The sequence below is a fragment of the Xyrauchen texanus genome, chromosome 25 (assembly GCF_025860055.1).
Source record: "Xyrauchen texanus isolate HMW12.3.18 chromosome 25, RBS_HiC_50CHRs, whole genome shotgun sequence".
Taxonomy (NCBI): domain Eukaryota; kingdom Metazoa; phylum Chordata; class Actinopteri; order Cypriniformes; family Catostomidae; genus Xyrauchen; species Xyrauchen texanus.
The window spans coordinates 19,092,450-19,116,747 of NC_068300.1; the positions used below are offsets into that span (position 1 = coordinate 19,092,450).

General features: G+C 37.5%; 2 protein-coding genes across 2 annotated transcripts in view; one reads left to right on the forward strand and one right to left on the reverse strand.

Moving 5' to 3' along the window:
- On the forward strand, nt 1–22,524 carry LOC127618400 (polypeptide N-acetylgalactosaminyltransferase 6-like). The gene is made up of 11 exons (XM_052090826.1): nt 1–156; nt 2,404–2,903; nt 4,445–4,617; nt 8,936–9,085; nt 9,536–9,770; nt 18,174–18,291; nt 19,759–19,959; nt 20,102–20,233; nt 20,341–20,442; nt 20,584–20,739; nt 21,081–22,524. The coding sequence occupies exons 2-11, from the start codon at nt 2,425–2,427 to the stop codon at nt 21,192–21,194; spliced, it is 1,860 nt and encodes a 619-aa protein (XP_051946786.1). The 5' UTR covers nt 1–156; nt 2,404–2,424; the 3' UTR covers nt 21,195–22,524.
- The window catches only part of zgc:158263 (ceramide kinase family protein), an 867,176-nt gene that overhangs the window by 823,587 nt on the left and 19,291 nt on the right, over nt 1–24,298 (reverse strand). The gene's annotated exons all lie outside the window — the stretch shown is intronic.

Sequence of the window (24,298 nt, forward strand, 5' to 3'; positions counted from 1 at the left end):
GCACCTGTTGCGTTCAAAGGGAAGCCGGGAGGCCAATGCGGCTGATCGCGTGAAATCATTGCGCGCTTGGTTGACCCAATACCTCAAGAAACTCGAAGTTACAGAGTAACGACATCCGTCCATCGACTCAGCACAGCTCAAAACAAACAGTTTCAGGTATTTTTCTACCTTCTGGAAGCAGTAGCCTATCTGAGTAATTTACCTCATCAGAGGTAGTGAACTTTGAATATTAAATTAAATAAGTGCTTTATTCATTCGTCTTAACGTGTTTCCAGTACATGTGAGACATGTTTCTGGTTTCGTCCGTCATGTCTGTTGTCACTGAGATCTAACCTCCTTGATTTGGTTTATCTTCCTTGACTTGAGCGCGTTTTATATTATTTTATTGTTGTTTAAAGACTCGTTTTATGGATATTAGACAGAATATTTGGCTTATGAGGCTCTTAATAGACTACACATGCGAGGTTGTGAGGCTTTAAATCCATGTAATACAGTAAAGGTTTTAATTTATAATCTATGCTTAACACTTCCTTATTTATTCAGATAAGTTTCGTTTGATTGTCATGTTGCATGACATCAACATATTTTTGTCGTTTGTCGTTTCAGGTCAACGATTTACGAAAGCTTGTTAAAGTATTCACTGGGGGGGGAAATGCAATTTAACCAAGTACTTGTACATCACAATGTGTTAATGTAACAACAGAATGTCCGGTTAAAGGCACCTTGTATTCATGCAGGAGAACCTGTTTTGGGTTGGGTGGTTGTGAAAGTCTGGACTCCCACGCAGATGAACAGCACAAGTCTGACTGTTGGCCAAAGTCTTGTGATTTGTGATACAGAGGTTTTTAATAGACTGGTGCCATTAGGACTGAGGAAGTCAATGCTGTGAAGCATCAGTTATTACTGATTTTTATATATTTATATCACATTTCCCTCTGAAAATGGTAAATAACTGAAGTTAACCGATATAATAATGCTTTGTTATTAAATACACCAGTCCTCTCTCAACCGATGAACCACAATGGCATGAATGTGATTCTTATGCCCCTTGTCCGACTTGAGATGCAAACCATGTCATGTTCAGTTAGTTAGATCAGAGGCGACGTGTCATTGTTGTGAAATTTGATTATGCAAAGCCACCAACGTCACCCATTAAACGTAGTGGGAATGTGCAGTGAGCCAACTGCTGCCACGTGGATCCAGCAGGTTGAAGGAAGATCAGGTGCATGAAGGTGTTTGTTGTCAGGTGAGGTTTGTTTGCTTTGTTGCTATGCTCCACTTGAGAGTCCACAGTGTAGACTTTACCTGCTAATTAGAAGTGGGGCATGGCGTGTCTTGTTTGGGAGCATGTGACGTTGGTGAACACAACAGATTTGTGCCGTAATGGACATTTATAAGTCATTAAAAGGGATTGTTCTCCCAAAAATGAAAATTCTGTGATCGTTTACTCCTGTCACTCATTCATGTCAATCCAGACAGTTATGGCTTTTTTTTCCTGTGGAACACCAAGTAAAAACATTGAAGAATGCTTCCATAAAACATATGTGAATGGTGACTAGGAGCTGTAAAGCCCCTAATAAAAACCACAATAAAAGCATAATTTAAAAAAAAGTCTTTATGGCTTTTGCACTATATTCAAAGTCTTTGGAAGCCGTATGGTGACGTTGTGTGAGGAACCGACTGAATTTTAAGTTATTAACTGAAAATCTTGCTTTACAGCCATAGTCATTATTCATTTTCAATATATGGAAAAGAGCATCATGAACATTCTGCTAGACAATGGCAAGGAAAAATATGTGAGCCCTTTTGGGATTGGCTCTTTTTCTGTGACGTGTGCCCTTTAAGTCATCTTGGCTGGATGGCCACTTCTAGTAAGAGTACTAAATCATTTACATTTATAGACAATTTTTTACCCTCTCCAGCTTTATGCATAGGAACCATTCTTGATCTTTTTGAGATGTTTTTTTTTTTTTTGCTTGGCATGGTCCATGTCAGCAGATGCTGCGTTTGAATGACTCAAAACATTTGAGTTCTTTTTATAAGTCAAAGTAGCTCTAACCCACACCTCCAATCTTGTCTAGTTGGATGCCAGTTTAACCAACTCTTTGTTGGCGTCATAAGCCTAGGGGTTCATGTACTTTTTCCAACACTGTGAATGTTTGAATGATCTATACAGTATGTACAAGAACAAAACAATTTGTGTGTTGTGTATGTTCATCATTGTAACTTTAGATAAATTGATAGACTTCTCAAACCAGATTTTAAGACAAATGTATACATAATGTAGGTTCACATTTTCTTGCCAGTGTATGTATACTGTAATTTTATTTGTGTTCCAAGGAAGAAAGTCATCAGAATTTTCATACCATTCCTCTGAGTAATGTTTGATCTTTAATTTCACAGGTGTTTAGTTCAACCAACAAAATGCGTCTAATGAGGCGACGAATGTCCCCCCTGAAGCTTGCTGTTCTGGGGGGAACTCTTTTCATGGTGGTTCTGGTGGTGCTCCAGAGGGATGTTGGCAGCGCTTCACTTCAGGACCCCTGGCTGCGAGATCTCTCAGACAAAAAGGAGAAAGTTTTTGAGATGGTTCGGGGGGCAGTCAATAATTTTGCATTCCAAATTGGAGCCCCTCAGCCACCATCGGTGGAGATACATCCCACAATTAACCAAATCTGCCCCTCTGGATTCTACACGCAAGTAGAACTGAAACCATTGATTGAGAGACCTCCACAGGACCCTCAGAGCCTTGGAGCTGATGGCAAAGCTTTTCAAAAAGACAGCATGTCTCCAGAGGAGGAGAAGGAAAAACAGGAGGGCATGACCAGGCACTGCTTTAACCAGTTTGCCAGCGACCGGATCTCCCTGCACCGCAGTCTCGGAGATGACACCCGCCCGCCTGAGTAAGAATGGACTTATTGTTTGGCACCATGAGAAAATGTGGAATACTAACAATTAGTTCAATTCAACAACCTATCCAGCATACTAATGATTCCCTTAATAGAATTAAAGGATGGTTCACCCAAAATAACAATGTTTTTTTTATTATTTACTCACCCTCATGCCATCCCAGATATGTATGACTTTTTTCGTCTGCTGAACACAACCAAAGATTTTTAGAAGAATATTTCTGCTCTTTTGGTCCTTACAATGCAAGTAAATGGTGACCAGACATTCCAAGCTCCAAAAATCACATAAATGCCACTTAAAAATAATCCATATGACTCCAGTGGTTTAATCCATATCTCCAAAGGCAATATGATTGGTGTGGATGAGAAACCGATCTATATAAAAGTATTTTTTGGCCTTAATGTGATATTTGACCTTCTAAATCCAATATCCTCTAATATCCTTTAAAGAGAGTTCACTCACAAATTGAAATTCTGTGATCATTTACTCAGTCACGTTGTTCCAAACTCTTTCTTTCGTGGAACACAATAGATGTTAACAACCTTAGTCACCATTCACTGTCATTTAATCTTTTTCCATACAATGAAAGTGAATGGTCACTTTCACTTAAAAAAGATTTTGTCTTAAAATCTGGTTTGAGAAGTCTATCAATTTATCTAACATTTTGCCTAAACAGCTCCTTTGTTTTACATAAAAGGAAATAAGAAAATCATCTGGGTTTGGACCAACATGAGGGAGTTAATGATGTGATTTTCATTTTCAGGTGGACTTTCTATTAAGTCTTATGGGCAGCACTCATTACCTGCTTTCTAATGTTTGCTGGCAGTTTACACACCTCTTTTTTGATGATAAATGTTATTTGTTCATACAAGTTCTAAGGATTGGACTATTGATGATTTTAAGGGTGTGGTCTGAGGCTGTATAAATGCTTGCCAAACATTTATTGTAGATTAGTGTGTTTACTGTTCAAGCAATTTTCTAATTGGACCTTCACCTGTTGCATTTCAGATGCTCCTAAAAGTAGGTGGAGACATTATGTTTCCAGTTTTATCTTCTCATATTTGTACTCCATTCTGAGTAACGGGCAATAAGAAACTCATTTTGATGCTTCTGAAAAATACTTTAAAACACAACCCCACAAGTTTAAACGTGTTGCAGAGTATCACTTTCCACATTTTGATAAAAATGTTAATGGATTTTATTTATACAGCACCTTTCCAAATCTCAAGGTTGTGGGATAAGGTTAAAGCTGAAGTGTATATTTTGTTTGCCACTTGGGGCGCAGAATTACAAAAATAATGACTATTGATTTCCCAAACACGAGCATCCCAACTGGCCCAACATCGCAATATTGACTCAACCACTGGCTTAAGTTTGGGGTGGAACAACTAACTGTTTGCTTACTCTGCATATTAAGCTGAGATTGTAAAAAGTGTTTTAACAAAAATGACATGCTTCACCTTCTGTTTGAAGTAATTGAGAGTACAGTGTATTTTCGATATGATTTCAGTATTTCACCATACATCTCTTACAGGTGTGTCGAGCGAAAATTTCGCCACTGTCCTCCTCTTCCTACCACAAGTGTGATCATCGTTTTCCACAACGAGGCATGGTCAACACTTTTACGTACGGTGTACAGTGTGCTGCACACCTCCCCGGCAATTTTTCTTAAGGAAATCATAATGGTGGATGATGCCAGCACAGCAGGTGGGCACAACTTTATCACTTCCTGTAAAAATGAACCATGCTCTTGAGGTGAGGCATCAATGCTAACCCCCTGTGCTACATTTTAAGCCTACATGTGTACCGTCCATATATTTTACACTTTTCTATTATGACACTTGCATGGCAAAGCCAGTAAAATAATCATTATTGATGTGTAATGTCATATGTTTGAACATTACATTTTGATTTTATTTTGTATATTGTATTGTGTAAGGGTCATGAAACATTTAGCTGAATTTTATTTTCCTGACAAAACTTGATTTAATATAAGTTTATAGTTATATTCTGGGTTCAGTACAAGTTAAGGTCAGTCGACAGCATTTGTGGCATAAAGGTACCACAAAAAATTATTTGGACTAATCATTTTTCTTATTTAGACTTAACTCGAAATAATATGAACAATTGTGTTTTTATCCACTAACATTAACCAAGATTAATATATTCTGTTAAAAAAATCTTGTTTATTGTTAGTTCGTTATAGCATTATATAATGTTAACAAATTGAACCTTATTGGAAAGTGTTACCAAATTTACCAAGAGATATTCATCAGAAGATTCTGATGCAATATTTAAAGGAAACAAAGTAAATGTCAAATTTGGCACTAGTGATATGATAAAGGAAATGTGTCAGCTCGCTTGTACTGTCTCACCACAGGAAATGTTAGTGCAACATGCACTGAAGCTCAGTTTTTATTTTTAGATACAGAAAAATGTCACGTTGAGCCATTGTCGATAATTGTTAATGTATAATGTTATGTATCCTTTAACAAAATTGAGAAAGAAATTTACAATTCAGCTTTAAGTACTTTATTTCAGCTCAATATGCAGAGACAACTATGAGTAAGGAAAGTGTAGACAGTGTGGCTCTGGCGCAATCAAAACATTGCTCAGTGATTTTCAGTATCCTGACTAGCCTGACATAGTAACTGTCAGTATGTTTACATACAGTGAGGAAAATAAGTATTTGAACACCCTGCTATTTTGCAAGTTCTCCCACTTGGAAATCATGGAGGGGTCTGAAATTATCATCGTAGGTGCATGTCCACTGTGAGAGACATAATCTAAAAAAAAAAATCCAGAAATCACAATGTATGATTTTTTAACTATTTATTTGTATGATACAGCTGCAAATAAGTATTTGAACACCTGTCTATCAGCTAGAATTCTGACCCTCAAAGACCTGTTAGTCTGCCTTTAAAATGTCCACCTCCACTCCATTTATTATCCTAAATTAGATGCACCTGTTTGAGGTCGTTAGTTGCATAAAGACACCTGTCCACCCCATACAATCAGTAAGAATCCAACTACTAACATGGCCAAGACCAAAGAGCTGTCCAAAGACACTAGAGACAAAATTGTACACCTCCACAAGGCTGGAAAGGGCTACGGGGAAATTGCCAAGCAGCTTGGTGAAAAAAGGTCCACTGTTGGAGCAATCATTAGAAAATGGAAGAAGCTAAACATGACTGTCAATCTCCCTCGGACTGGGGCTCCATGCAAGATCTCACCTCGTGGGGTCTCAATGATCCTAAGGAAGGTGAGAAATCAGCCCAGAACTACAGGGGAGGAGCTGGTCAATGAACTGAAAAGAGCTGGGACCACCGTTTCCAAGGTTACTGTTGGTAATACACTAAGACGTCATGGTTTGAAATCATGCATGGCACGGAAGGTTCCCCTGCTTAAACCAGCACATGTCAAGGCCCGTCTTAAGTTTGCCAATGACCATTTGGATGATCCAGAGGAGTCATGGGAGAAAGTCATGTGGTCAGATGAGACCAAAATAGAACTTTTTGGTCATAATTCCACTAACCGTGTTTGGAGGAAGAAGAATGATGAGTACCATCCCAAGAACACCATCCCTACTGTGAAGCATGGGGGTGGTAGCATCATGCTTTGGGGGTGTGGACTGCGGACAGGGCGACTGCACTGTATTAAGGAGAGGATGACCGGGGCCATGTATTGCGAGATTTTGGGGAACAACCTCCTTCCCTCAGTTAGAGCATTGAAGATGGGTCAAGGCTGGGTCTTCCAACATGACAATGACCCGAAGCACACAGCCAGGATAACCAAGGAGTGGCTCTGTAAGAAGCATATCAAGGTTCTGGCGTGGCCTAGCCAGTCTCCAGACCTAAACCCAATAGAGAATCTTTGGAGGGAGCTCAAACTCCGTGTTTCTCAGCGACAGCCCAGAAACCTGACTGATCTAGAGAAGATCTGTGTGGAGGAGTGGGCCAAAATCCCTCCTGCAGTGCGTGCAAACCTGGTGAAAAACTACAGGAAACGTTTAATTGCAAACAAAGGCTACTGTACCAAATATTAACATTGATTTTCTCAGGTGTTCAAATACTTATTTGCAGCTGTATCATACAAATAAATAGTTAAAAAATCATACATTGTGATTTCTGGATTTTTTTTTTTAGATTATGTCTCTCACAGTGGACATGAACCTACGATGACAATTTCAGACCCCTCCATGATTTCCAAGTGGGAGAACTTGCAAAATAGCAGGGTGTTCAAATACTTATTTTCCTCACTGTACACCTTAAGTTCGATTTCAGTCAGACTTAAGGTACTCCAGATTCAACGCGATAATGCGAAATGCATTGCAGAAAAAAAGTGGCCTTTTCACATTAAAAGTGAGGTGAATGATTGCTGTTAACACATTCCCGCCTTTACAATAGGTGGAGCTAATCGACAAGTAATTTAACTACAGTATGGTAGTTGGTGCAAAGCACCGTTTTAGCTGGTCTGCTGTTGCCCATCACAATTTGTTTGCCGAGCTACTTAAGTTTGCAAACCACCATAATATCGCAATCCAAAAGACAAGCAAGTTCTCTAACGTGAAGATTGAAAAAAGAAAACCTGTTTCATTGTTGATTCGTTTAACTAGAAGAAAAACATTCAAGACACTTGACAACGATTTCAGTTCACCTGCTGGACAAGTTGAATGACTGTTTTTCATGTGTACACACTGTCTGAGGGGGTGATTAGAATAATAACACTAAAAACGGTGTAAATTGGAACAATACTGGCTATATGCCACTGCCACACATACCTGTATATACCTATTATGTACATTTGTTTAAAATCACTGTGTGATGCACATGTGTAATTATGGTAAAAAAAAAAAAAACATCCAAATGTTATCAATATGAACAATGCTAATTGTGTCTTATTGCCATGTTACATCTACATGTTGCTCAAAACCCTGCATGTTACGATTAATGGTGATGACATCTAAACGCTTCAACGGTCTATATAATGCAAGCAAAAGGTTTTCTTCCTCGTTCCTTCGGTGTTTTAATGTCAAAACAGCTTTTTGTGCTTTAGCGCCACCGGTTGCGCTGATTCTGGGAACCACAGCGGCTCCTCATGGCATCCAAAGCCTATATTTTATCGAACGAGGCATTTCATTGCCAGGCAAAAAAAAAAAAAAAACTTTGTCTGCACACAAATGTTCGCTCCACCCGTGAATGACTTTGTTGGAATCCATTGTTTCAATTCAAAATGTTAATCTTGGCGAAATTTTTAAAGGGATAGTTCGCCCAAAAATGACAATTCTCTTATTTACTTGCCCTTATGCCTTCCTAGATGTGTACACTTTCCTGAACACAAAGATTTTTGGAAGAATATTTCAGCTCTGTACAGTAGGTCCATGCAATCCATACCAAAATTTTAAAGCTCCAAAAAGCACATAGGCCCCAAAGAAGTAATCCATAAGACTCCAGTGGTTAAATCCATATCTTCAGAAGCAGTATGATGTGTCTGGTGTGAAACAGGTAAACATGCAAGTCCTTTTTTACTATTAATTCTCCTTCCTGCAGGTGGTGATCTACAAAATGAATGTGAATTGCCAAGAAAGTGAAAGTTGAGATTGAAAGAAAAATACTAATCTGTTTCTCACACACAATCGTATAGCTTTTAAAGATATGGGTTAAACCACTGGAGACTTATGGATTACTTCTTTGGGGCCTTTATGTGCTTTTTGAAGCTTTAAAATTTGTTAGTTTTCTACATTTTTATTTTTCTTAATTTTAAGCCAGTTTGCTTTACATCTTCAGTGGCTCAACCAATGTCAGGACTATCTGTTTACTGACCTATGCAAGACAATGCGAATGTTTGGAAAAACCTGGTTACATTTTTTATTTTTTATTTTAGCAATTCCGTTTGGTGATGCTAGTGGCGCAGAATGACACTTTAAACAATCATCCCCCTATAAAAGGTCTATATGCTTTGTAGTTTGAGAAGCGCTTTGGTGGTTTATACATGATCTTCTTCATTCTTGTGTGTGTTCCTGCAGACCACCTACATGGTAAACTGGATGAGTATGTGAAGTCACTGAAGATCGTGAAGGTTGTGCGTCAGCCAGAGAGGAAAGGTCTCATCACGGCGAGGCTTCTTGGGGCCAGCCAAGCTCAGGGGGAAATCCTCACCTTCCTGGATGCCCACTGTACGCATTGCATCACACTTCAGAATGGCCCTGCTCAGTTTTTACAATTCTATTGTCACACGACATTCCAGTTTCTGTTTGCACATTATTTAATAACTCATTCTTGTTCTATGTGAGGCTGACTAGATTAGTGTGCATAAGTGGTTTTTCAGGAACACTGGAATGCACTGGTGTACAGATTCACAGGTGCACAGGAATGATCTGGGGGCGGTTAACTCATGTTTTTGTCATTTGTAAAATTATGCGTGTGTGACAGGCTAGTATGTGATGGCTTATCTCACTGAGCCTTGTATGCATTGAGGCCAAGAAATGTGACACCTGATGCTTTGTTTCTAATATTTTACCTTCCGTGTAATATATGGTACAGCAAGCCAGCATAAATGAAAAGATGCAACTCAAGTAAAGCAAGTAATTTTTTTTTTCCTACTAATGATCTCTTTGTTGTTAAAGGTGAGTGTTTCCATGGCTGGCTTGAGCCGCTCCTTGCTCGTATTGTTGAGGAACCTACTGCGGTGGTGAGCCCTGAAATCACATCCATTGATTTAAACACCTTCCAGTTCCACAAGCCCATGGCAAATGCACGTGCCCACAACAGAGGCAATTTCGACTGGAGTCTCACATTTGGCTGGGAAGGAATTCCAGAATATGAGAATGCTAAACGCAAAGATGAGACCTACCCAGTAAAGTGAGTTATGCATTCTATTTAACCCTCAATTTAAATGGGTCATGACCTGCCTTCTTATTTTAATTAGTTGTCTAAATTAACTCAACACATATATATTTTTTTTAATGCAATTAACACATTTACTGTTAATCAGGGTTGGGGAGCAATGGAATACATGTAACGGGATTACGTATTTAAAATATAAAATACAAAAAAAAATATTCCACTACAGTTACAATTTAAATAATTGGTAATTAGTTAAATAGTTACATTCAAAAAGTATTTTGATTACTGATTACTCAAAATAGATTACTTTGCATTTTATTGTCATTTGTTTCATTTAATATTTAGTCCTTTCAGATGAAACGATTTATACATATAAATGATGTGATCCAAAGTGCATTTGAACAGCAGTAATATATAAAAATCCTTCAAACAAGATCAATTTGATTGATCTTGTTTTAGAAACAACACCGCATAAGATATTTTAGGTTTTTCAGAGAATGTTTTTTTAACACATGTATTTTGTCTTGCTGTACTGGAGTTTTTTCAAAACAAGTGAAAAATCTACCAGTGCTGAAGAAGTAATCCAATGTATTTAGAATACGTTACTAACCTTGAGTAATCTAACAGAATGCGTTACAAATGACATTTAACAGAATGTATTCTGTAAACTGTAGTAGAGTACATTTCAAAAGTAACCCTCCCAACCCTGCCGTTAATATAGCAAAACCAGCATAACCACTTGTTGAGAGTAGTCATTACACTGATCCACATTTCACTACACAAGAGCACTTATACCAAGTTAAGCATAAAATAGCATAATATGGTGGTCCCATAGACATTCTATTGACGGTACTGTCATAACTGGGGTTTTTTTGGGCTCCTTGGTCGTAATGCGCTAGTTGATGGTAACGCTCTCTCTCCTTTGATAGAGGTTCTTATTGAAGTAAATAAAAGAATCTCTGCACAAACAAACAGTGCTTCTGTGATAAAATGGAGAATGGACCTCTTATTGCTATTTGATGAACAAAACCAGCTCAGCCCTATGTAAGGCACATTTTAATTACCACAGAAGCATGTCAAGTCTTAACCATCACCAAAACACCGAATGTGATGTTTTTGTCTGCAAGCACTTTTCATGTGGAGTTCAAATAACGCTTGATGCTGATACCCTGATGTAGTCAAAGTGTGAACGTGGCTTCACAATTACTGAAACAAACCATTACAATGAAAATGCAACCTATGTGTAGACTAGTTCTTTCAATTAGTCAACCTTCCATCTTCGACATTGGGAAATGTTTGATATTGCATAAAATTGGTGCTATTTTAGTGCATTTCTATCTTTTATACTGTAGAAGGCTTTATTTGGTAAATGTTAATAAAGCATTATTTTCTTGAGTTCTTTCCTAAAAAAAAAAAATTCTGCACTTCCAATTTGCGATTTAATCTCTATTAAAATGTTTCATTGATTGACAGCACTCATTTTAGTACGTTCCTTGAGATTCTCTTATAATATTAGTGAAGTTTTTTACTAATTTGTAAAAACAAAAAAAACAAATTGGTCATATAATTTTAAAACAAAGTGTGACATAATGTGGAGGGAAGTACTGAACGAGTTGTTTTGGCACCCTGGTTTCAACAAATGCTCTTTTTGCAGTGAGGAGGAAGTCAAGTTCTGAAACTTGCATTATGTTTTTATAGTACAGTGGCCTTTTTTATATGTCAAAATGTAAAGGAAAATTTGATTTCTCATGTCATTACCCCTTTAATGAAAATTGCTTTGGCAAAGTTTTCACAGAATAGCTATGCTATTTTTTTTTTATTTTTAGGGATGAGAAGCGGAAGGAATTTAACGATTGTGGATTCGATTTGGATTCATCTTAAGCATTTAGTATTTATTTTAATACTTTTAAGGAAGAAATATTTAAAAATTAGAATCTAGAATTTACTGCCCTCTGCCGTCTTGTCAACTGCAAAGATAATTTCAGATTTGAACAGAAAAGATATAGCAAATCAGAAATTTACATCACCACTGCAACAAAAAAATTCAAAGACTTAATGACTTCAATCCAATTCAATAATTGGTCCTTGCTATAGGTTAAATAAAGCGTAATCCCTATTTGAACATTTTATGCTTTATGACAACAGTTAGACAGTTAAATAACTTAAAGCTACACAATGTAACTTTTTTTTTTTTTTTTTTAAATAACAAAAGAGAACTTGAGTGCAACAAATCCATCTTCCAAACCATGTTTTTACTTTACCCAAATACACTGTGATAAACCTAATATTAATGATTTTTATTTTAGAGCTGTCGGAACAGATTTAGTGGGAAATTGCATACATGCGTCATTCAGTGCGTGTTGACCTCATATCTGTACACAAAGAAAATTAGCTCCGGCTAATGTAGCACATGTGTGAGTAGCTGAAACTGAAAGTTTGTCACAAACTAGAAAAATTGACCATGGATCATTCAAAATGGCAAACCTCCAGGGAATCACTTTGTAAAAACAGAGAAACCCAGAACAGAGTGGAGTCTACAAGCAAACAGTGAAAGTCTGTAATAAATTTGTGTGTGAAATACAATAATTATTCTGTAATCGGTGCAGAACATTTCACTTGCTAGCACACGTGTATTAATTCTTTACAACAGCAATAATTTACATAAATCCTTTAGTCCTAGGCTTGCCAAGGACATGTGAGTCTTGAAATGATGTTGACGATGACAATCTATAAATTAGTTACTACCGTGGTCTATTTGGCCAGAATATCCTGCAGTTATGAAAACTTTACAACATCACTGATTTCAAAACATCAGTGTTTCCAAAAAGTCAAAACAACAGCATACGATATGGCAATTTTCTGCTCAGATGGCATGTTTTCGAATATCCGTCTTTTCCTTCCTTTTATTTATTTGTCCATTTGCTCTGATAAGATATCTTGTATTCATGTGTACACCGGTGCCTCGAACCACATTCACCTGCTCAGAGGAGAAGAGCCGAACCACAACCAAAACAATGTTCTTCCGCAAGATGCATGCAGTTTTATTTTTAACCGCTAGAGGCCAAAAAGTTCCATGGTGTAGCTTTATTAGAATTCTTAATTCCATCATTTATTATATTAGCCATTTATTTTGTACTGATTTATGCTTTTTCTTTCTTTATTTAACCCATTTTCTTTTGTCTGGGAGAAGCAGATATAAGATATCATCATATCATATCTAACACTGGTTGATTAGTTTACAAAGTAATCGATACTTATGTGAAGGCTACATGTGTGTACACTGTGTTTTGATGGAACTTGCTGTCAATATTAGAATGTGACATTGTTGGGCATTGATAGTTATCATTACTTTTACCTTGAAATAAGGTGGTTTGGTATGGGAATGCTTGGAATTTTCACCTTTTGCGTTCCTAAGACGAGGACTTTATGAATGAGATTCTTTGAATGAGATTACTTGACTGGTTGTATCAAGTTTCATTTGAGTATTAAATTAACAGCTTTCATTTCTGAGGTTGTCATGACCACATTTAAAATTATTACTGATATTATATTTCTCCTAGGCTAATTTAAGGTAAACTAGTGTAATTCACTAATAAAGGAACATTCTGGGTTAATAAAGGAACATTCTGGGTTAAATATGGTTTAAACTCAATCAGCAGCAATTGTGGCATAGTGTTGATTACCACAACATTGTCTCTTTTCTTTAAAAATGAAGCAAAGATTTAGGTTACAGTGAAGCAATTAAAGTGGAAGTGAATGGGGCAACTTTTTTGAGGGTTTCACTGCAGGTGTGACACTTATAGTTTTATAAAAGCACAAATTTATTATTCTGTTAAAACACGTGTATAACTCATCTTCTCAAGTATAGACAAACAACAATGTGCTATAAGTAGTGGAGCGGCTAAGTGCTTATGTTTGGCAGAATCGTTCAGTTTATGATACAAGCGTGAAAATTGGCATGAGCAGTCTCCATGGGTCACTTGACAAGAAAATTGTCAGAGGCACTTGAAATTTCAAGATGGCGGCCATTTTTCAAGATGGCCGACACCTTAGTGGAGCAGTTAAGTGATATAGTGGTTTATTTGGTGATACAAGCATGAAAATTGGCATGAGCAGTCTCTGATGGGCACATTCGTTGACTCTTTCATTAAGTTTCATCGTCATTGCTTCTCGTAAGGGGGACATTGCACTCTCATCTTCACATATAAAGCACAACGCTTTCGAGGGCTGGGATCCTCTTGGCCTCTTGACATGGATATCTTTGGTATCTTCAGTGTCTTTAGCAGCAGTAGATGCTCTCTTTTGGGCCCTTTCCAGCTTTGTGTTATTGAACATAAGTTTATAGCTTGAATGATATTTTGCTCTGTTTCTTGTCAATGTGTTTTCTATGCCATCACCTTCATCTAGTCAGGTTGGACTAAGATAGGCAGAGCATTGATCTTATGAAATAATGGAACATTTCTTGCAATGGTATCATAACCAGTACGATCGTGCTCTCTGTTGAATAAACGCGGATGAATGAGTTTTTCCTTGGTGTCCTGCTGACAAATGAAACATCTGTCCCAGTTAGTTTTCTCAACTGTTATGATGGCTTCTGCCATGTCTGCAGCAAATGTATAGGCAGAGGCTGAGGGTTTATCCTCTTGATGTATGGGATACAACTAAGTTCATGCCTTAACCCTACACTTAGTCCGATCGTTCATCCAATGCCATTTATATCCCGTGTGATTTGTACACCATCCGGTTAACTAAAACCCCATTAACCTTGGCTCGGCTCTCCCGCGCTGGCACAACCTGTCAATTCAGGTGTGGCTATCTAACTGTTTTGGGGTAGATTAGACAGAATTTGGGATACTAACTTTACAGTTGGCTGACATTGAACCCCACTCTGAGTTTAACAGCAGTGATATATCACCAGTGTGCCTTGGTAGTGCAGATATTCACTCTTGTCTAATCTAGCTATAATCAACAAATCAACACAACTGTATTTTGATGCGTTAAAAGTTGTTATTTAGAATAATCTAAAACATATTAAATAAAATGACACAAAATCGTCCTTAATGAAAAAAAACAATAAATTTCTATCGGAAAATTGATCTTTTGAGGATCCAGGTGTCGGCCATCTTTAAAAATGGCCGCCATCTTGAAAGCTCAAGTGGCTCGGACATTTTTCTTGTCAAGTGACCCATGGAGACTGCTCATGCCAATTTTCATGCTTGTATCATAAACTGAACGATTATATCACTTAGCCGCTCCACTAAAGCTAACACATAACCTTTCATGTCTTTTTTTTTTTTTTAACACATCCCATTAAACTTTCACAGTGCTGTGGAAAAGTTAACCCTTGGATTTAATTACTAGTCAATCTTTCTTTGGTAGCAGTAACCTAAACTAAGCCTTTCCGGTAGCTGCGGTTAGAGCTGCACACGTTCAGAAGCAATTTTGGACCATTCTTCCATACAGAATTGCTTCAGCTCTGCTATATTCTTAGGATGTCTGGTGTGAACGGCTCTCTTGAGGTCATTCCACAGCATCTCCATTGGGTTAAGTTCTGGACTCTGACTGGGCCACTCCAAAAGGTGTTTTTTTGTTTGTTTTGTTTGTTTGTTTTGTTTTTTTTAAGCCATTCTGTAGTGGATTTACTTTGATGTTTAGGGTCATTCTGCATCACTCAACTTCTACTCCGCTTAAGCTGGTGCACAGGAAACTGAAATTATCCTGTAAAATATGTTGGTAAACTTGGTAATTAATTTTTCCCTGCTGCTTTGGGGACTGGACCGCTTGCCATCAAAGCAGCCCCAAATCATGACGCTCCATCCGTTGTACTTCACCATTGGGATGCTTTTTTCATGTTGGTATGTGGTCCCCTTTTTACACTAGATATGATGCTGCGTGTTCTTCCCAAACAATTAAATCTTAGTTTCGTCAATTCATAAACAAAAATTCCCAGTAGCATTGTAGAGTGTCTAAGTGGTCTTTGGCCAACTTCAGGCATGCAGCATTGTTTTTGTTGGAAAGCAAACATTACTTTGTGGTATCCTGCCATGGCCACCATGCCTTTTTAATGTTTTCTGTATATTAGACTCATGAAGAGAGATTTTAACCAGCTCCAATTATTACTTGTCTTTAGCTGTCACTCTAGGGTTCTTTTTTACTGTGTTGAGCTGTCTGCTGTATGTCCTTTTGAGTCATCTTGGCTGAACGGCTACTTCTAGGGAGAGTCGCTACTAATAGTTTCCATTTTATAGACTGTTTTCTAACTGTGGACAGATGAATATCTAAGCTCTTCAAGATAACTTTGTTACCCTTTCAGCTTTATGCAAAGCAACAATGTTTTTTTTTTTGCGAGGCATGGTACACATCAACAGATGCTGCTTCTGAATAACAAACTCAAAATATTTTAGTGCTTTTTATAATTCGAAGTAGCTGTAACCCACACCTTCAATCCTGTTTCATTAATTGGATGCCAGGTTTGCTGATTTCTGACTCTAATTAGCTTTTGTTGATTAGCCTTGGGGTTCACATACATTTTCCAACCTACACTATGAATGTTTGATGCATTCAATATGTACAAGAACAATACAATAATTTGTATGTTATTAGTTAAAACAAGTTTGTTTGTTCTTGGATGATTAAACTAGATTAAGACAAATTTACACTCACCTAAAGGATTATTAGGAACACCTGTTCAATTTCTCATTAATGCAATTATCTAATCAACCAATCACATGGCAGTTGCTTCAATGCATTTAGGGGTGTGGTCCTGGTCAAGACAATCTCCTAAACTCCAAACTGAATGTCAGAATGGGAAAGAAAGGTGATTTTAAGCAATTTTGAGCGTGGCATGTTTGTTGGTGCCAGACAGGCCGGTCTGAGTATTTCACAATCTGCTCAGTTACTGGGATTTTCACGCACAACCATTTCTAGGGTTTACAAAGAATGGTGTGAAAAGGGAAAAACATCCAGTATGCGGCAGTCCTGTGGGCGAAAATGCCTTGTTGACGCTAGAGGTCAGAGGAGAATGGGCCGACTGATTCAAGCTGATAGAAGAGCAGCTTTGCCTGAAATAACCACTTGTTACAACCGAGGTATGCAGCAAAGCATTTGTGAAGCCACAACACGCACAACCTTGAGGCGGATGGGCTACAACAGCAGAAGACCCCACCGGTACCACTCATCTCCACTACAAATAGGAAAAAGAGGCTACAATTTGCAAGAGCTCACCAAAATCGGACAGTTGAAGACTGGAAAAATGTTGCCTGGTCTGATGAGTCTCGATTTCTGTTGAGACATTCAGATGGTAGAGTCAGAATTTGGCATAAACAGAATGAGAACATGGATCCATCATGCCTTGCTACCACTGTGCAGGCTGCTGGTGGTGGTGTAATGGTGTGGGGATGTTTTCTTGGCACACTTTAGGCCCCTTAGTGCCAATTGGGCATCGTTTAAATGCCACGGCCTACCTGAGCATTGTTTCTGACCATGTCCATCCCTTTATGGCCACCTTGTACCCATCCTCTGATGGCTACTTCCAGCAGGATAATGCACCATGTCGCAAAGCTCGAATCATTTCAAATTGGTTTCTTGAACATGACAATGAGTTCACTGTACTAAAATGGTCCCCACAGTCACCAGATCTCAACCCAATAGAGCATCTTTGGGATGTGGTGGAGCGGGAGCTTCATGCCCTGGATGTGCATCCCACAAATCTCCATCAACTGCAAGATGCTATCCTATCAATATGGGCCAACATTTCTAAAGAATGCTTTCAGCACCTTGTTGAATCAATGCCACGTAGAATTAAGGCAGTTCTGAAGGCAAAAGGGGGTCAAACACAGTATTAGTATGGTGTTCCTAATAATCCTTTAGGTGAGTGTATACATTAATGCAGATAATTCCAAAGGGTTCACATAATTTTTCGTGCCGCTGTATTTGAGCTGTAAAGTTGTTTAAATCGGCATTATTTACGGTTGTTTTAGGGTTTGTGGGCATAACATCAAAGCTATAAAGTTGTAATATTGGATATAACTTTACACAGAAAAGGTAAGCGATTTTATCACACTAAATAATGTTAACATGCATATAGTTTGCATCTTGTGTCTATACTTTTGAAAACGGTGAGTTTTTTTTTTTTTTTTTTTTTTTTTTTTTGTTTATGGATTGTCCCCCTTCACCTCCATTTAATTTTTTCACTGTAACCCAGATTTTTGCTTTTTTTAATGAAAAATGACAAGTCGACATGTATTTTTATGGTAATCAACATTATGCAACAAATGCTGTCGTTTGCGCATAACTTGTATTGAATCCGGAATATTCCTTTTATGAATCAATACTGCATTCATGTGGTCCTCTTAACAACTTTAGTTGTGGCTACATTTCCAGCTCTTTCATCCTATTTGTTTTTATTTTCTCTTTCAGAACTCCCACATTTGCCGGCGGTTTATTCTCTATATCCAAGGCCTACTTTGAGAAAATTGGAACCTATGATGACAAGATGGAGATATGGGGTGGTGAAAATGTGGAGATGTCCTTCAGGGTTAGTTCTTGCTCTCCAATCTTCAACTTTCTCCAACCCATCTTGTCACTTTGCATCTGTATTTATGAACCATGAATACAAGACTGCCTGTTTTGCTTGAAGGGATATTCCACCCAAAAATTACAATTCTGTAATTTACTCAACCTCATTGTTCTGAATCCATATCATATGACTTCCATCAAACAAGAAAATTAGATGTTAGGCAGAATGACTGCCTCAGTTAACATTCACTTTCATTGTATGGAAAAAAGATGCAATGAAAGTGAATGGTGACTGAGGGTAACATTCTCAGGGTTCCCACGTGTCCTGGAAAACTTGAAATTTTGCAGTGCAGTTTTCCAGTCATGGGAAAACTCATGAAAAATTTGAAATTCCTAAAATGTCCTGGGAAATATTTTTGTATAATAGAACTGTTTTGCTAAGAAGGTTTTTGTTACATGCACAAAAACATTGTAATGATGGGTACTTGGAATAGTAGTCAAATACACACAATCGTATTTCGTCATCGCCGGCAGCTGCGCATTGTGAAACGTCAATGGTTAACTGTCATGAACGAATACCTGTCACTTAGTTTCTCTGCTCATCTGCTGTCATCTCTACTTCGCTCTGACAAAATATTTTAAGTATTGATATAGTACAAAATAAGAAATATTTTGTTACAACATTGCTGTTGTTAACTGCAGTTAGAAACTTTAGAAAAGTATGATGGTTGGATCCTTTTTTTTACTAATTCTCCACCTGAGTTGGTAACGTGGTGATTCGGCCTTCAAACATCGGGATGTAATTTTCAGTAGTTCAACGAACTGAGGCTGCTTGTACCGCATTTACCACATGTAGTATGTGGAAGACACGGACAAAATCACAGAATCTACTACATAAAAATGGCATTGGCTATAAAACGCAGAATGTCATGGAATGACACATTTGAACAAATTAATGTTTTGAATGCAAAAGTTTGATTTAATTGAATAAAGATGTAATCTGTAAGTGATTCATGCTTCAGAATGAATGTGTGAAAACAGCCGCTCATACACAAACACCTCATGATCATCGTGTGTGAAATGACGGAACAGTCTGAAGTGTGCCGCACATACAGACGATGTATTTATTTACTTAAATCACAGCTTTATGGGCATTAATAATCACACTGGGCTATGTAGCGAGCTGCTTATCTGTAGTTGAGAAACTACCTGTTCAAAAGACTCCAAAGCCAAACGCCAAAAAAGCCAATTTATTTGTATTTTTTTAAATGGACTCATGCATTTTTTTTCTTAAATATTACACTTGTTGGGCACACAAAATGTCCTGGGAAATTGTGCCTTGAAAAGAGTGGGAACACTGAATTATGTCTAACATTTACTTTTGTTTGCCATGAAAAATCAAATGTGTTTCAAACAACATTAGGGACAGAATTTTCATTTTTGGGAACTATCCCTTTAAGTTTGTATATGTGTTTTGAAATGTCAGGTGTGGCAGTGTGGTGGACAATTGGAGATAATCCCCTGCTCAGTTGTGGGTCATGTCTTCCGCACAAAGAGTCCTCACACCTTTCCTAAAGGTACAGAGGTCATAACACGTAACCAGGTGCGCCTGGCTGAGGTGTGGATGGATGAATACAAGCATATTTACTACCGACGCAGCCAAAGTGCAGCTAAAATGGCTGAAGATGTAAGAATAACATTCAATTTGTAGACTGTTGAAATTAGCCCAGAATATAAAACATTAACATTTTGTTTGTGGTTATGAATCTGAGGCTTTTTGCAAAGGCCCAAGATTAATTGCTGACTTTGTTTCCTGCATGGTTGTTTAGAAAAACTATGGTGATATATCTGACCGTCTGAATCTCAGAGAAAGCTTACAGTGCAAGAACTTTTCTTGGTACCTCACCAATGTCTACCCGGAGGCCTTTGTACCTGATCTGACCCCTGTTAAGTTTGGAGCAGTAAGTCATTGTTGGCACACAACATCCATGATAATAATTTTTGAAGTCATTTTTAAAGCCTAGCCTGGAGCTAATCATTAATTTTAATTGGATGTTTTCATGTGTAGCTCAAAAACCTTGGATCACAACGTTGTCTGGATGTCGGAGAGAGTAACAATGGCGGAAAACCTATGATTATGTACATATGTCACAACATGGGTGGCAATCAGGTATGGCAAGTGTTGTCATAATGACATTGATATTATAAGTGGATTTGTGTATAAAAGTTGCATGTATTTTTTGCCTGTGGATGTTCTTTAACAATGCTCCAAATAGAACAGAGATTCATATTGATGTGTCTTCCCCCCCAGTACTTTGAATATACATCACATAATGAGCTGCGGCATAATATAGGAAAGCAACTCTGCCTGCATGCAACCCATCCAGAGCCAGTGAAGATTGAGCTCTGTACATTAAAGGGAAAAGGCAGTATTTTGACACCAGAACAAGAGTGGGTGTTTACAGAAGTGAGTGTCCTGTCACAGCACATCAGCTACTGAACAATTTTTCTTCTTTGTTTCTTCTGCTTACAATCTATTTTCAGTTTCTGCTTTTTTAAATGATTACTTCCTGTTTTGTTTGGAGAGGAATCCCTTTACAGTCCTTTTTATTTCCCCAAAAAGTATTTAGAGAACAAGATATCAAACTAATTGGAATTTATTTCAAACAAATATAGCCCAAATACAATTTTCAACATTAAACAGAAAAGTTTGTTGGGTTTCAAATTGATGTTAAAAAGCAAGACAAATTTTCAATTTGGGGTGAACTCTCAATTTAATATTCTACTATTTACTCTTACTAATTTTAGGACCAACTATTGAAGAATCCCTCCTCTGGAAAGTGTCTCCACCTCAAGGGAGACCAAGTTGTAATGAGCCCTTGCGATCCAATAGACCTTCAACAGCACTGGGCTTTCAGTTGATCTTTCACTCCAACCAAGGAACAAGGACGTTCACTCCCATTATGAAGCACAGCAGCCACAGCTCAGACTGCTAAAAAAACTCAAAAGTTGTCAAACTCACTGTAAGCCTGATCGGATGCATTGGGAGTGGATTGTATTTGTTCATATTTGTTGCCTTCCAAAGACATTGTGATCGGACTGGGTTTCTCAAGATGCTCAGGAAAAGACTGTGTGGAAATGTTGCACATCCACTGGATCGTTGGAGAGTGAACAATCCAGCAGCAAGATTGTTTACAGAAAACTATATATTTTGTCTTATCTGATGACGTTTACTGTTGATTTTTAAAATGGTGTAGGTTTTATTTATTTTTAAATAACTATTTTTGGAACATCATTAGTATTAAGGCCAATGAGTTGCTATTCTTGCCAACGACAGTGTGATGTTTGTATGAAGTAAATAATTTGCACATGCTGCAGGGGAATGAGGGGTTTATTTCAGAGGTAGTAAATTGCCATAAGGCTGGACTAGTTTTCAGGTCCTCAAAGCCATCAGTGTGTATGTGGTAGCAACATGTGACTACTTTCGCTTGATTCTGTCAGTGTGCTGAGCTCTTGGGGGAGATCTTGCTCTAAAAATACATGAGATGAACTAAAGTTGTTTCCTTCTCTTTTATTACAATTCACTTTATTCATCATGGATCTTGATACACTGATTTTTAAAGAACTTAATGGAAAAGATTAGTTATTTAACATTTATTTTAAAAACATGTTTTGATTGTACAACCTTACAAAATATTCCATGGTATCCTTACTTTCTGAAAAATGCCATAGTTGCTACAGTTATACAGTGCATGGCCAAAATAATGCTGTTTGGATTTAAATACTGTAAGTAGATATTTAAGAGCTTATGATTGGATCATTATTGCAGTGATTAATGTTTCAGCTGGCAACAATTATTTTAACCCTAACTGATGCAGTGTGTAGCTTCTCATTTCTTCAACAACAATGTCGGAAGTTGAATCCCTTGGTCGTAGAAAAGATGTTAATGTGATTCAGAAGGGGCAAATTATTGGCCTTTATGGAATTTATAATAATTCTTATAATTTTCAAATTATAAGAAAACAACTAAAAGTTTGCTGAAATCAATGGAATTGTGTTAAGAACTGCTCAATGCATTATTAAAACCTGGAAGGATAGTGGAGAAGTGTTTGCTTCACATAAGAAATGCAGTAGAAAAAACTAGAATGATTGTGATCCAAGATCAAATAAACTGTAGAACTCAAAGCAATGTTTAATAGTGAATGTAAGAGTATTTCCACACACACAATGTGACGAGAATTTACAGAATTGGGATTAAACAACGGTGTGGCCACAAGAAAGCCACTTGTTAGTGAGTCTAATCTGAAAAACATTTAATTTGCTAAGGAGCATAATGATTGGACTGTGGACCAATGGAAAAAGGTAATGTGATCCGATGAGTACAGCTTCACCTTATTCCAATGTGATGTGTGCTTCAGGGTAAGAAGGGAAGCTCATGAAGCGAGGCACCCTTCATGCTTGGTGCCTTAGTGTACAAGCCTGTGGAGGCAGTGTTATTATGATCTGGGGTTACTTCAATTGGTCAGGTCTAGGGTCAGCAACTTTATGCAGCAATAAAATGAAATCAGCTGACTACCTGAATTTACCGAATGACCAGGTTATCCCATGAGTGGATTTTTTTTTCTCTTCCTGATGGCATGGGCGTATTCCAGGACAACAATGCCAAGATTTAATGTGCTCAAATTGTGACCGAGAGGTTCAGGGAGCATGAGGAATCATTTTCACACATGAATTGGCCACCACAGAGTCCTGATCTTAACCCCATTGAAAGTCTTTGGTATGTGTTGGAGAAGACTTTATGGAGTGGTTTGACTCTCCCAACATCAATACAAGTTCTCGGCCAAAAAAAGAATGCAATTCTGGACTGAAATAAATGTGACATTGCATAAGGTTGTTGAAACAATGCTACAACGAATTCATGCCGTAATCAAAGATAATGTCAGTCCAATAAAATAGAGTATGTAACAAATTTACACTTTCGTCCAGGTCGAGATCTGTGGGAAGCAGAAGTATGATATGTAAAGCTGCTAATAAAGGTGCAAGTGATTTAGAAGCACACATTAGCTCTGCGAAGCATAAAGGGTCAGCGAAAGGTGAAAGTTCCTCAGGTAAATTACAAGACTACTTTTTGCAACCATGTGAAATTATCACATTGCTCAATTTTCCATGGCTATTCAAAATAATAGTAAACGAAGCTACACACATGGCATTCAATATTTTATTTTAGAACATGGACATTCAAAATAATGTTGGAAATTATATATATATAATGTTATGCTAATAGAGTGTCTTCACTGTATTAAAGTTTGCATTCATAGTAACATTGTTTTGAACCCTAGTATACCACCCCCACCCCCAAAATTCATGTCAAATAGTGTGAGATGATAATGAACAAACTAAAGTGTGTGCAATATAGAAGGACAGTCAGTGGATATTCTGACCACTGTTTAAGGTCAGTAGGTCACATAACCAAGGAGCTATTACAATTCAAATGTAAAATGCTTGTACTTCGTTTACGCTCCCTAACTAAATCACCTAGGAATAAGGAATGCTGTTCACATTAGCTTTGGACAGCGAATTATCGTCCAAATCATGAAAATAAAATCTGTGCAATGTTGTGCACAGTTTTTCCAACATCATGACACTTTTTGGAGTCTGTGGCTCAACTGGTTTAAAAGATACTGAGGTTTGACAGCATGAATACTGTCAAATATCTCACCTGAAACTGTCCCTTTCTGTCCTATTCCCCTTCCTGGGTTACAGTGAGGCACTTACACCGGAACAAAAAAGGGCCAATCCATAAATTATAAAATTCTCACAGTTTCAAAAGTATATAACAAGACAAAAACAATATGCATGTTAACATGACTTTACCGAGAATAAAATCACCTACTAACCTATTCTGTGTAAAGTTATAGACAAACTTAATTTCCATGACAATGTCAACATGGGTTTTAACAGAAGAATGAAAGTGCTTTAATAAAATTATAACCTTCACATTTCTGTTTTTTAACCCTTCAAAAATT